The sequence below is a fragment of the Eretmochelys imbricata genome, chromosome 5 (genome assembly GCF_965152235.1).
Source record: "Eretmochelys imbricata isolate rEreImb1 chromosome 5, rEreImb1.hap1, whole genome shotgun sequence".
In the NCBI taxonomy this organism is placed as follows: Eukaryota; Metazoa; Chordata; order Testudines; family Cheloniidae; genus Eretmochelys; species Eretmochelys imbricata.
Genome location: NC_135576.1, coordinates 103,978,633 through 103,992,256, shown reverse-complemented (window position 1 = coordinate 103,992,256; position 13,624 = coordinate 103,978,633). Strand labels below are relative to the sequence as shown.

The window sequence follows — 13,624 nt, the reverse complement described above, 5'->3', positions numbered from 1 at the left end:
GCATTCCATCTTGATAACAGGAATGCTAAGCACGTCCTAAAAGTGACCTTCTGTGGCCACTGTGCAACATGACCCCACTCTGACCTATCTTGGAATGAAGCTGGATTGCAGGCTAACCTTCCATAACCATCTGAAGAAGGTAGCTGCCAAGATGAAGACAAGGGTCAGCCTGGTCCAAAAACCGGCAAGCACAAGCTGGGAAGCACCCACAAAGTTACAGACATCAGCGATGGCCCTCGTGTACTCCATAGCCAAGAACAGCGTAACAATATGGACCAGAAGTAGCCACATTCGACTTGTTGATGTCCAACTGAACACTACAATGCAGTGCATCACTGGAACCCTCAAGTTGACCCCAACACCCTGGCTACCCATGCTGTCACACATTGCTCCCCCATCCATTTGCCATGATGCCACAACCCTTCGGGGATTTCAGAGGATTGTGGAGAATGAACGTCTTCCCATCCACCAGGACCTTAACAACATCCCTCACCACCACTTGAAGTCAAGTAAGCTCTTTTGGAGCCATGCATTTAACCTTCAACAATGCAACTTCAACCCTGATGAAACTTGGAAAGTTGAATGGAGTCCACAAGAAATAACAAATAGACACCTCATGAAAGACCTGACGCAGAGGGTTCATGACTTCGATCTTCCACAAAGTTCATGAGTAACCCTAAACCGTATCCACACAAACCATGGAAGATGTGGATACGTGCTGCAGAAATGGAAAATTAAAGACTCTCCAGTGTGCGACGGTGATCACACAGAGCAGACCATGGAACATATAACAACTTAACGCCTGATTCAAAAATATGAATGAGATATCACAGCAATACACTCTGCTGCTCCAGACGCAATTATCTGGCTTAACCATCTAAATATAAAATTGTAGATGTTGCTCTACATTTACATCAGCCATACAAAGACGACGACTCTTTTTTAAGAGCAATTTCTCTTTGCATGTATTATTATGGTCTGTGCTGTTTTGGTGCTGCATTTTTACTTCTAGTATGTTGATTAATTCCATTATTAATCTGGCAGGTGATTAATAATAAATTATTATAGGAGCCCCAGAAATGGACAAGGGCCCATTATGATAGGCACTGTACAAACAGAACAACAAGACAGTCTCTGCCCCGAAAGAGCTTACAATCTGAGAAATTTGTTGTACCTCCATCATTTTTTTTTTTAAAGTATGACTTTGGTTGAAACAGCTCAAATAAAAATGAAGGGAGGGACTAAAAGGTTGCGCACTCAAAAACATACAAGTAGAGCGGTAAAGGAAAGATACTCAGAATGACCCATGCTTAGCCACTTACAGCATACATACAGTTGTACTGGAGTATTTTATTATTTCTTCACATTTACAAAATAGAGTTATGGATATATTCTGTGACATGTGCACCAATTCCATAGGTTAAAACACACATAATACAGAAATATAACGAACCCCTTCCATCAGCCTCCGCCCTCCTCAATAGCTTGAGAAAAAGAGAGCAAAAAGGCCAGCTTTGCAGCAAGCCAGAAAGGATGAGAAATCAGTATTAGCCTCTGCTTTGGAACTCACTCCCATCCATTGTTCCCTCTAAGCTGTGCGCGTGTGCACGCACGCACAGATCCTAAACCCTGCACTCACGGCGAAACACCACGCGCACAAAAATTTGCGCAGAAGACATTTTTTCCATACACGGCCTGTCAAAAATTAGAGGGAACATTGCTCCCATCCTTCATCTGCCACATCCTTCCAAGTATTTCTCATCCTTCCAGGTATGCCCAACGTCCTGCTCAAATGTCTCTGCTGATTTCAAATGTTATACGGTATATCACAGGAAGAAAGGTCTTCTCTCATGTAACCAGGTCCCAAACCATTTAGGACTTTCTAGGTTGAAAGCAAACTTCTGAATCCCACCTGGAAGCTTTTTAGGAGTCAATGCAGATCACAGATCACTGGTTTAATGTGCTCCCATTGTACAACTCTGTCAATATGCAGGCTGCAACATTCTGCATGAGCTTCAGCCTCTGAATAGTCTGAAGGTGTAGCCCTATGTAGAGTTTATTACAGGACTCTAAACTTGAAATGACAAAGACACGAATAACTGTGGCAAGGTCTCTGTGTTGGTGAGAAAATGTTGCTTCTGTGTTACCAGATAGAGATGGAAACAGCACTCTTGTCTAAAACCACTACTCAGGCTTTTAAGAGCAGCCCAAGATCTAACAAGACCCTCAAGTTTCACACTTGCTTAACAAATGGCAATTACACTCCCTTAAAAGAGGGGTGCTGATATAAGTTCTGTCAGTTCTTCCAGCTCAATGGTGGGCAACCTGCGGCCCATCAGGGTAATCTGCTGGCAGGCCGTGAGACAGTGTTTACATTGACCATCCGCAGGCACGGCTGCCCGCAGCTCCCAGTGGCTGCGGTTTGCCATGGCGGTTGACCACCACTGTTCCAGCTGCTTCTCCTAACCCTCCAACATTACCTTAGTGTGGACTGAATGGTTGCCAGCTAGCTGCATGCAGTGTAGTTGTAGCCACTTCAGTCCCAGGATGATATTATACTTATGTAAACAATCTGTTCCACCTTGCATTTAGCTGTGACACTCGGGGTTCCTTTTTCAGACCAGAAGAAGAGCGGTGTGTGGCATGAAAGTCTGTCTCTCACAGCCAGCTAGCTTTCATTCAAGCCCCAAGTTCATCTGCTCCCTCTGTCATTCATTTTACTTCTCTGGCCATGTCAGGTGTAATGGAGACAGAGTTGAGCATCATCAGCTTACTGAATGTATTACAGTTCATGTCTCCCCACTAAACCTGCCAGTCTCCTCAGGTACACAGTGAACAAGAGATATGACAACATAGCCTTTGTGGCACTCATTCGGCAAGAGAGAGCCCTCAAAGTAGAGAAACAATTACCCATAAATACACTTTGTGTTCTCTTAAAAAGATAGGAACGGAACCTTTGAAGAGCTGGAGCATCCATCCCTGATTGTGTCTGCAAATAAAACAACAAAATCTCATGGTTAAGTGCAGTTAAAGGTTGTTGACTAATCTAGAACAATCAGTATAGACCACTACCAGGAGATCAGCAAACTGCAATTAGTACAATTTCTACTCCAGATCCAGGTCTACAACCAGATTGACTGGGAGTCAAGGAAGTCTGTAGAATCAACAAACTGCTACAGTTGCCCTGCCACAACCTTTTCAGTGACCTTCCCCAAAAACTAGAGATGGGACACAGGTTGACAGCCACACTGTTGGCATCAAGAGTAAATTTCTTGAGCCTGGGCCACACACTAGCTTCTTTATCACAGAATCATAGAATATCAGGGTTGGAAGGGACCTCAGGGGTCATCTAGTCCAACCCCCTGCTCAAAGCAGGACCAATCCCCAACTAAATCATCCAGCCAGGGCTTTGTCAAGCCTGACCTTAAAAACCTCAAAGGAAAGAGATTCCACCACCTCCCTAGGTAACGCATTCCAGTGCTTCACCACCCTCCTAGTGAAAAAGTTTTTCCTAATATCCAACCTAAACCTCCTCCACTGCAACTTGAGACCATTACTCCTTGTTCTGCCTTTAAGAGACACTGAAACCGTTCCCTCTCCCCATGCAGGGAAATGCTAAGGAATGCAACTAAAAATTAACCAAATCCTCCCTGCTAGCTTTCTACAGTCAGAAAGGACAAAGGTCTAAGTTGCAGGTTGTGGCACGCATCTCCACCACCCTAGTATGCAGCAGTGGCTGAAAATAAAACAGATCACACAGCATTTGGCCCCTCAATACAGCAGAGTGCTCAGCCCCAATATGAGCAAATTTTGCATGGAAAGCAACATGAATATTCTTCACAATAAGAAGAACTCAATTCACTAACTAAATGGAGACTGAAAGGATTCACCAAACTGTCAACTGTTAAGAACACTTGAACCATGCAAGTCTTTGCAAACACTATCATGCCAACAAAGAAACCCTTTCTTTACACACTGCAGACCCAGGGTATACGACAACAACAACTTCTTAAATTGTAAGATCTTTTAGACAGGGACTGTCTTTTTTGTTCTCTGTATGTACAGTGCCTAACACATTTGAGTTCTGATCCATGACTGCGGCTCCTAGGTGCTACAATAATACAAATAAATAAATAATAATAATCTACACTCTTTGATGTACATTTTTCTGTCTCTTAATTTCCCACAAAATGCTATTGAACAAATTGTCTTCCTCACCCATCGTTTGACCATGTCAGTTCCCCCTTCGAATCTATCCACTGGCTCTACCTTGCTCTCTGTATCATATTCAAACTTCATATTTTCAAGGCCTTGCACAATTCTGTTCCAACCTACATCTCAGATTTCATTTATTTTAGAGATGTCCTACACCTACTTTTCCCTCCCAACAATGCCAGACTCAACTCTCCTGATAAGAGGAAGCAGGGTGATGTAACGAATAGGGAAGGTGTTGGACTTTACATGGTATCCCAAGATTTAATTTTATTGGATTGGGCCAAAAAAGAGAGCCAACTTTCAGTTTCATTTATGAACCCACTAACATCGTGTTTACAGAGCTATTGTAATACCCTTAGCATCGCCTAAACCATTAATAAAAGTTTATGTCTCAGTCTCCTTGAAATAATTACAGTAAATCATAACAAAAGGCCCCTTAAAATGTAGTCTATGAAACAAATATTTTAACTGTTTACAATCCCTAAATTGTGACAGCCTGTATATTAAGGTTTAGATTACCTTAACAAATAAATACACACACCTGCTGGAAGTATGTTCTACCATGAGCCAATCAGTGATGCTCTGCCCCAGTCTTTCATCTACCTTTCTGTTCTTGTTTTAGACATTTCTTTCTGTCCCACCCTCTAATAATTGGTAAAGCACTTGTGACAGTCATGACAGCCAATCACAGAGTATAAATATTTAGCTAATTTAATCCCAGGAGAGGCATGATTGGTGATGTTGATTCCCTCTCTCCCATGCTTCTTTTTCCTCCATAGGTGTGTCCACAGTAGAAAATGTCTTATTCAATTTTCAGTAACACTGCAACTAGCCACATTGGTGCTATTTATTAATTATTAACAGTGTAAACTCTTGTGTAGACTAGACAAGCATTTTTATCAAGGTCAGATGACATGGTGGCCACAGAAAAACAGAACCTTGAACTCTTATCTACGAAATGTAAAAAAGTTTCCCAATTCACCTATAAAAGTACAGACAGTGGTGACCTTAACATAAATACAGTCCTTGTAATCTATCCCTTAGTGGAATGCCTCCCTAAATTATTTCTTGAGTCAACTGGGTTGTCCTTATCTTACAAAGTCCTGTAATTAAATATAAAAACAATAAAAGATGTGTACAGTATGGCATAATACTTCGACCTAATGCTAAGCCGTCTATGTTGAATTTCTTTTCTATAAACCCACAGTGTGTTTTCATAACAGTTACTACTTTAGGATATTTCCTAATTTATAAATAATTTAATCTGTGAACAAAACAGAGACAGTTAACCATGAAATACAACGCTATAAATACATTCAAGGGGTTCTGGTAATATAATAAATCACGAGAGCAAAGTTTGCTTCCTTTAGGTTGGTTGCCAGAACTCAAAAAATGTGTTTATCGCTTTGTTCCCTTTCCTATTTTTTTATTCCATGTAACACAGATTTTACAGTTGTGTCCCTTATTCTAAACCCTCATTATCCTTTGAGTTAAAAAGGAAAAAAAACCACCACTTGTTAATACACTGTAATGTCATTTCAATTGTTCTCTCCCATAACACCAGCAAGGTCTTGGATTTCAGAAATACAACAAATTGCCAGTTTTTAATTAATTTTTAAAAGTTAAAATTGGGGGTGTACATGGCTTCAGAGATAGCTTTGCTAATAGAAAATGAAAGTCATTGTGCAAAACAGACAAATCCTATTCAGAACCAGACAGCAAGATGGCAACTGTTTTTATTTTTTTGTTTTATAAACAAAAGAGCAAAGAGCTGCATTGCTGCAGCTTTTGCCATTAATTTTGAAGATCGGAGTGCATGCTTACAGGGCACGGAAACATCAGTAAAGCAGAGATGCAACACTAAATCCATGAATTAATATGTGCCTTCAGCTGGCTTTTTTTTTTTTTTAATGGAAATGCTTTGAGATATTTGCCTTATTGTTTTACGGTAAATTCAATGCTTGCAGCACGTTGTCTGCAATAGTTTCCCTAACTTTACAAAATACAAACATTTGTTTCCATTATCACAAATAGTTTGTTATGAGAAATTAATTGTACCTTCCCCTTTCTTTCACTGTTTGCCCACAATTGTAGGTAGGGGTACTACATCCATTCTTTCTGCATAAATAAAAATCTCTGAAATGGACAAACACGCAAAAGCAATCTCTAGATTCTAAATCTAGTCAAGAGGTTTCTCCCCTAGGTCGGCCTTCAGCACATTAGTTGCCCAAGAGCACCATCTGGCGGACAAAGAATAATTTGGGAAATAAAAGTTCTGTCTAAAAAAATAATTTCCATTTTTATCAATGTTTCCCCAGCTTTTCTTGTTGGAACCTCCTCCCAGCAATGACTTGGTGCCAGGCATTACCTCTCACTTTCCTCCATATCCCCTTGTCCTGGCATGGATGCCCCATTGCACCATGTGTCGGCCCCTCCTCTCTCTCTCTTGTTTTTCCCCCCCGTCTATTCCTTCAACCACTACTCCCCCCCCTGCTTTTTTTTTTTAAAAATGGAATTTTTTTTATTCCACAGGCTGCTATTTTACTTCTTTTCCTCCCTGGCCATTTGTCCCCACTTCTAATCATCTCCCAGTTTACTATCTTCACACTACCAGTCTCCACCAATTCTATTTCTGTGTTTTCATAATTCTCATCTCCTCCTTGGTCTTCTGGCCTCTCCCCTTGTATTCACTTGTTGCAGTGTCATGAAAACACAACTCATTGGGACAGGAAATCTTTGTCCACGTGTCTCGACCAAAGCTGAGAGGTGGTACAGGTTCCAGAAACTCTTTTCCCTTCTGCACCTCTCCCTTAGACATGATGGGGTTCATTTCAGTCTGGAGATGCTTGTGTGATGTTACCCATGTGACAGCTATTTTAACGATATCCAGATTTATTAAAACCACAGAGAAAATGGAATTAAAAACAAAAAAAATGGTTCATGTAATAGATTCACACTTATCAAAGAAAAACTAGAGAAATCGTTCCCAGTTTAGTTAGAGATGAAAATAAGAAAAGTGAAAGCTTCTAACTTTTGAAAGCAATCCTTTCTCTCTGCCCCCTTTTGGTCAGATTGTCTGCATCTCTTGCTGTCCAGAGAACAACAAACACTTTGTGTGTCTAGAGAGCTCTCTTATCAAATCCGCCCCGATCCAGTGCTGCTACCCTAACTTTCAAAACCAGTTTTCTCCAGTTACATGCATACATAATAGGGTTTACATGCACTGCTTTCTCCATGAGATGGACCACTGGGGATACAAATATCTTTCACTGATGATGAACAGCTTTCAAAGACTCAACTACTTAGTTCAGATACCGACTTTCAGACCACCTTGGCTGGTTGTATTCTAATTTTGGTCAGGGCTCTCATTAAACTCCCTTAAGCAATTTGTTTTTTGACAAACCCTCTGTCACATGGCCTGTCTACACTTCCCGGAGGACCAATATTGTGGCGATCGATGCATTGGCGGTCGATTTAGTGGGTCTAGTGAAGACCCGCTAAATTAGGGATTCTCAAACTGGGGATTGGGACCTCTCAGGGGGTCATAAGGTTATTACTTGGGGGGTTGTAAGCTGTCAGCCTCCACCCTAAACCCCACTTTTCCTTCAGCATTTATAATGGTGTTAATATGTTTTTAATTTATATGGGGGGCGGGTCGCACTCAGAGGCTTGCTATGTGAAAGCGGTCACCAGTACAAAAGTTTGAGAACCACTGCGCTAAATCGACCACCAATCACTCTCCCGTCGACTCCTGTACTCCATCTGATTGAAAAGAGTAAGGGGAGTCAATGGGAGAGCATCTCCTGTCGACACCACATAGTGTGGACCCCGCCGTAAGTAGATTTAAACTACGTCGATTTGAGTTACGCTATTCACGTAACGCAAATTGCGTAGCTGAGATTGACTTTTCCCTTTAGTGTAGACAAGGCCCAAGTTACACACTACTTCTCCTAGTGATTACAAAGACAGCAGAGAGCATGGCAAGAAGTACTAAGCAGAACCACCAAAAAGGAGAGAGAACACAGAACAGTTTCCCGGAAGCTCCCCACATGGCATACAAGAAAGACCAGGGTTCCACCCCTCTCTCAGAGCAGACCTTTATGAAGGAAGGATTCATCCAGTAAATTGGAGAAGTGCATGTATTCTTACAAAGATAAGTTTGCTTCTCCTTTCTTGATGGTCTCATTGCTTAACTACTCCCTTAGGATATTATGCAGTTTCTTGGATGGTTCTCTAAGTAGCAAAATTGATTCCGATAGACATTTCACATTTCTCTGACTGTACAATGAGAGCTGTACTAACAGTCACTTGTTTCCCATAGTCACCTGTGTCAACAACCAGCAAAATCCTACTTCCTCTAGAAATTTCCTTTCTCCACTATTTCAAATCAGAAATAGGTAGTAACTCTAAGGGAACTTCTATGCAGCCAGAGACCTGTCCAGCTGTGTAAACAGTATTGCAACTAATCTACTAAGGTGAAGCAGTTGGAAAAATGAAGCTATTTCAAGACTGGGTTGTTTTTTTAATCCAAAGCTGAAGAATGTTAGTTAAAACTGTGTTTACTTTCCTCACAAGAGAAGCACAGAGGTAGGATAACACCTGAGGGGGTAAAAAGAAGGAACCTCAAGAACTGGAGAGGTCCAGAGGGTAGAATGATTCCTGAGGCCAGTAAAGGGATTGGTACGTAGCCATCTCGGAAGAGAATGATCCGACTCGTGCAGGTTCCTCAGACCTAGGGTCAATCGTAAACTTTCTAGGAAACTCACAAATCCAAAGGACTTTGGGGTGAACCTCTGATCCCATTCCAGATGAAATCAAAGTTGACCTTGACAGTCCTCAGATCCAAGCCCCTTCCTCAGACTAAGATTGCTTCTGAGTGACAAGGTGAGCGAATCCAAGCAGCTCAGAGCCAAGAAGAGAAAGACAGAAGAGGAATTAACAAGTCTAGAAGAATGAAGTATGAACTCATAATCATCCCAGGCCCACCAGGTCTAAAGCACCACACTCATCTCAGAACTCAAAGTCAAGGGGCAACAAACCAACAACAGAATCACTACAGGAAATAATTTTCTTTCGCACTGATGTGGAGAAGGACTAGTTCAGGTGAGTTCTTATACCTCCTCACAGAGAAGGAGTTTCAGGTAGCACTCATATCTGAAGATGGCAGAAGCATGCACATGCAGAACACCTTTTCAGGGAATGTCCATCTTCACAACACATCAGACATTCAAATACCACAGGATGGGGGGCATACAACATCAGAGTGCCGGCCTGCCCTAGACACCTCCCCACCGCATGATGTGCGCCACTTACAACCTGATTTTTTTTCTCCCAATCTGGCAGGCTATCAATTAGGGTAGACTTCAATTTGAATGCCCGCAATCCCACTCACTGGGAATCAACAGGGCAGAACCAACAACAAAAAGCGCTGAGGGGGCTGGAAATGTGTAACGGAGCTGAAAACTGCACAGATAAACAAAAATAGGACTATACTTTTTAAAGACTGTAACTAGACAAACTAGTTTATCCAAAAAAAAAAAAAGAAAAAGAAAAAAAAAGAAAGAAAGCTGCTGCAGCAAGGCCTTGCAGACACCAGACATGCTTAGCGAAGGGTTGTTGAGCCCACGAGACCATATACCCCTCTATCAGTGTTCAGATTCATAAGGGGGCACACTTCTTCCCAAGAGTGTCTAAAGCACATCATACTAAGGGCATGCGCAACTCAACAGTGGGGCTCTTGAGAGACAATTTTCAAGAGATACCTGGTTCTCAGCTGCAATACAAGAGTGCAACATTAACTAACCTTTTGGCCAGGGTTGGGGAGGGGGTAATGACATGTATAAAACTACACATACTTCATCATAAATGCTCCCATTGATATCTGCTCCATAGATCGGTGCCACAAAGGTTAAATTCTTCCAGTATTTACGCTCCAGATCTTCATAATCTATATACCTTGGAGTGCAGTATCTGCAGAGGGAGAATGAAATTAAAGGCAATATTTCAGAGGATCTTAATTGACAAGTTGTCCTTTCACTTTCATGGTTTTGATGTCTCCCAACATCCACGTTCATGATGTGCTTTATATTTGATTTTGCAGACCAAGTACTTTTAGACAAATATATCAGTTTCACACTCTTTAGTCCTTTCTCATATTCAACAGTCCTAAACCTATAGGTTTCATAGTAGCAATGCTTTCAAAGTAACACTGGGTAATTTCTTTCTCAGTATTTATGTCGCTATTAGTCCTGTGCCACCCAGATCATTTGTTCCTGTCTCAACAGATGGAAGGACCGTCTACTGCCTGTTCTGAGTTTTAGGCCGTTAAGTGTGATTGTAGTCACCCAAGGCACTTGAAAGAGCCAATACACTACTAGTTGGTAGTCCTCACAGTCTCTCTTCACCACCCCATCCTCCATTTTAGCCTACCACATTTCCTGGGCTGGTGAAGAGGCACTACTGTTAATAAACAATATGGTCACCAGTTCCTACCCTTGTACTGCAGGAGCATAGATGCCAAGGAGTGTGCACACACCTGCTGGTCCTAGCAGAAGTGGGTCCTGCAGATTATCCCCAACAGGTCCAAAAGGCAAGTGTTCTGCCATTTAGTATCCCTGGCCAGAAGCAAGGGGAGGAATCCCAATGCTCCTGTGGACCTTGCTTTCCTTTCTCCCTCTCCCAGATAAAGCTTTTTTGGGAGAAGTGGACCAGTTCTTCCAGTTGTCAGAAATCTTTGGAGGATCTTGTCTTCATCCCTTTGGTTGTCCCAGATGCATGGGGCATTTTAACATCCTTTTCTGTGGCCTGGGAAGATTCTTCTAACTTCCCATAGAGGGAGCATGCCTCTATTGCTATTGCCATGCAGACTACTCTGCCAAACCTTTTCCTCAGGGTATCTGGCCACAGTACTCCCTTATTTAGAAAGTCTTTAGGAAGGGAAAATTGCTTTCATAAATGCAACAACTTGGGAGAGGGGAGAGAGTTTCAGATCAACTCTGCAAGCTCTTTCTGTTCAGACTGCTTGGAAGAAAACTTGGAAGTACAGGAAGCAGGAGGTCATGCAGCTGACACAGTCTCTATTAAGAAGGATGGAGGAAGAGCCTCATGGTGAGCTGACTGTCTCTCAGGAAACAGGCGTTGGACCCCAGCAATCTATGAGTAACCAGAACTACAGACCAGGGCTTCTCTTAAATGCTGTTTATCACTCAGACTAGAGCCCTTCAGCCATGTTAAGATGACACCAATGTTCAGGGTATGCTCATTTGGGTATCCCAAATGAAGGGGAAAGCAATTTAGTGTCACAGAGATATGCCCATAGAAAGGAAGCTGGCCTCCACAGAAACCTGACTTCTTTGAAGAGAGGGAAAATCTTCTTTAAAGAAAGCTTAGGAGCTTCTGCTATTACATTGTTTAAGAAGAATGGAACAACCTAGGAGGCTTTTTAAGTACTCCTAACTCATATAACCTTATTAAATATAACATAGCAATATGATTTTATAGGTAGAGGGATAAAACAATTGTAACTACAAATATTTCTGAAATATTTTCTATTATGGTGTGTGCAGAATTATGGTTCTGTTGGCACTCGTGGGATATCCTATGTAAGTGCATGGTTACTCATTATATCATAGGGTGACCAGACAGCAAGTGTGAAAAATCAGGATGGGGGTGGGGGATAACAGGCGCCTATATAAGACAAAGCCCCAAATATCGGGACTGTCCCTAAAAATCAGGACATCTGGTCACCTTATTATTTCACCACTTGTGAGTAAAAGAAAGAATCCAAACTATGTCTATAAGACCTTTATACGACTACATGGCATTTTATATTCTATAATTTTTATATTGTATTTTTATATTGTATTGTATATTGTATATTATTATATAAATTTTATATTTTATACTGTTTATACTATATTGTTATATTTTATATCCCCCTATGCAGATGTGAGGACATAAAACAAATGATCATAGCAATCTAAACAGATGTCATTATCACCAGGATTTAAAGTATGCTGGATCATAAGGGGTCATAGACACAGGAAATTAAATTTCTAAAAAGTGAACCAGTTGCAGAGGTGCACTCTTTTAGTATCACCTTGGAGGAAAAGCCTTCTAGTTGGCTACTTTACCCACTTGTCTGCCTCCTGGGGAGAAGCAGCCAAACAGGGATGCTGCAAGAGGCAGACAGTTATTTCCCTTCCCCTCAAGAGCCCGCACCATTCATGGCGGTGGGGGAGGAGTGAGCAGAAAGATCACACCCACTCAGAGCAGTTCACGGAGTGCAGTTCCACTCCCTCTTTCCCCACCCTCATAAGACCAATAAGACAGCTCCTCTGCTCCTTCCCCCTCTGCTCTCCCTCCGTGCAGCAGCAGCATCTGGCCTGGGAAGGCAGGGAAGGGTCTCCGTTGCAGTCTCCCTTCCCTTAGGCCTGTGGGAGGGGCTGAAGAATTCCAGGCGCTGCAAGAGGAGCAAAGGTGAGGCAGCGGGCAGAACTGATGTGGGCTCTAAAGGGGATAGTAGAAATATGGGGGTAAAATTGACTTGGGGCATGGTGGGGGCAGAACTGCTGGCAGAAATGGGACAGAACAGATGTGAGGAGTGGGAGAAAAACTGATGTGAGGACAGGGGGATGGACAGATGTTGAGGTGATGACAGACTCAACATTTTTTTCAGACCACTCTAAGCACTGAGTAGTGCCTTCTACCAACTCCCAGAAGAGGGACAAGGATGGCCTTCAGTAAGTAAGCGAAAACATAAAAATTACCTGGTGCCTAAAAAGGTAAAAAAAATCACAGTGAGGGGAAAAGTTTACACATTCTCCTTTCCAAACAGAATACTGAATATACATACTTGTCACTGTTGGCCAGTTGCCTGAACTCTTTCACAGTCATTGGCTTTTTCTGAATGTTGTATTGAGTGAAAAGCCCTGACTGACCAGTGACCATCTGCTGAATTGGAGCTGGAATCACTAAATCATCAATGTCGTTGTAATGTTTTCTCGGCTTCCACTCCTTGGGTGGGATCACCTGAAAAGTCAGAGCAGCAATACACAAATCAGCATAGCTACTGCTGATGTCAAAAATACTTTTGAAGTGGATGAAGAAACAAGTAAATCTAATACAGAAAACTTAGCAGATCTGACCGAAAGATTTAAAGATTTAATTAAGTTAAAAAATCTTGTTGTCCATGAACATTGTGTACCATCTAATTTAAACATAACCTCTTCAATATTTTTTAAAACTAAATAAAAGTATAGAGTTATTTGCTGAATGCCTCTCTCTATCTTCCTATCTGGGTTATTCAGTAAATCTTACAAAGTCTGATCTATACACAATTTTTATTCCAATTTAAACTATTTCATTTAGGGGCATGATTTTTTTTAAACCAAATTTGTTAAATTGGTAC

The 13,624-nt window shown here is 41.7% G+C and overlaps 1 protein-coding gene across 11 annotated transcripts in view; it reads right to left on the bottom strand.

Moving 5' to 3' along the window:
• KDM4C (lysine demethylase 4C) overlaps positions 1 to 13,624 on the bottom strand; it is a 447,252-nt gene that overhangs the window by 378,903 nt on the left and 54,725 nt on the right. For all 11 annotated transcript variants that reach the window (XR_013346208.1, XM_077817665.1, XM_077817667.1 and 8 more), the window contains 2 exons: positions 13,070 to 13,245; positions 10,071 to 10,185 (listed from right to left, as the gene is read on the bottom strand). Coding sequence is in view for 10 of the 11 variants with exons in the window: in XM_077817665.1 (XP_077673791.1) it covers positions 10,071 to 10,185; positions 13,070 to 13,245 (291 nt within the window). In the remaining variant the exon portion in view is untranslated. The remainder of the gene's footprint in view (positions 1 to 10,070; positions 10,186 to 13,069; positions 13,246 to 13,624) is intronic.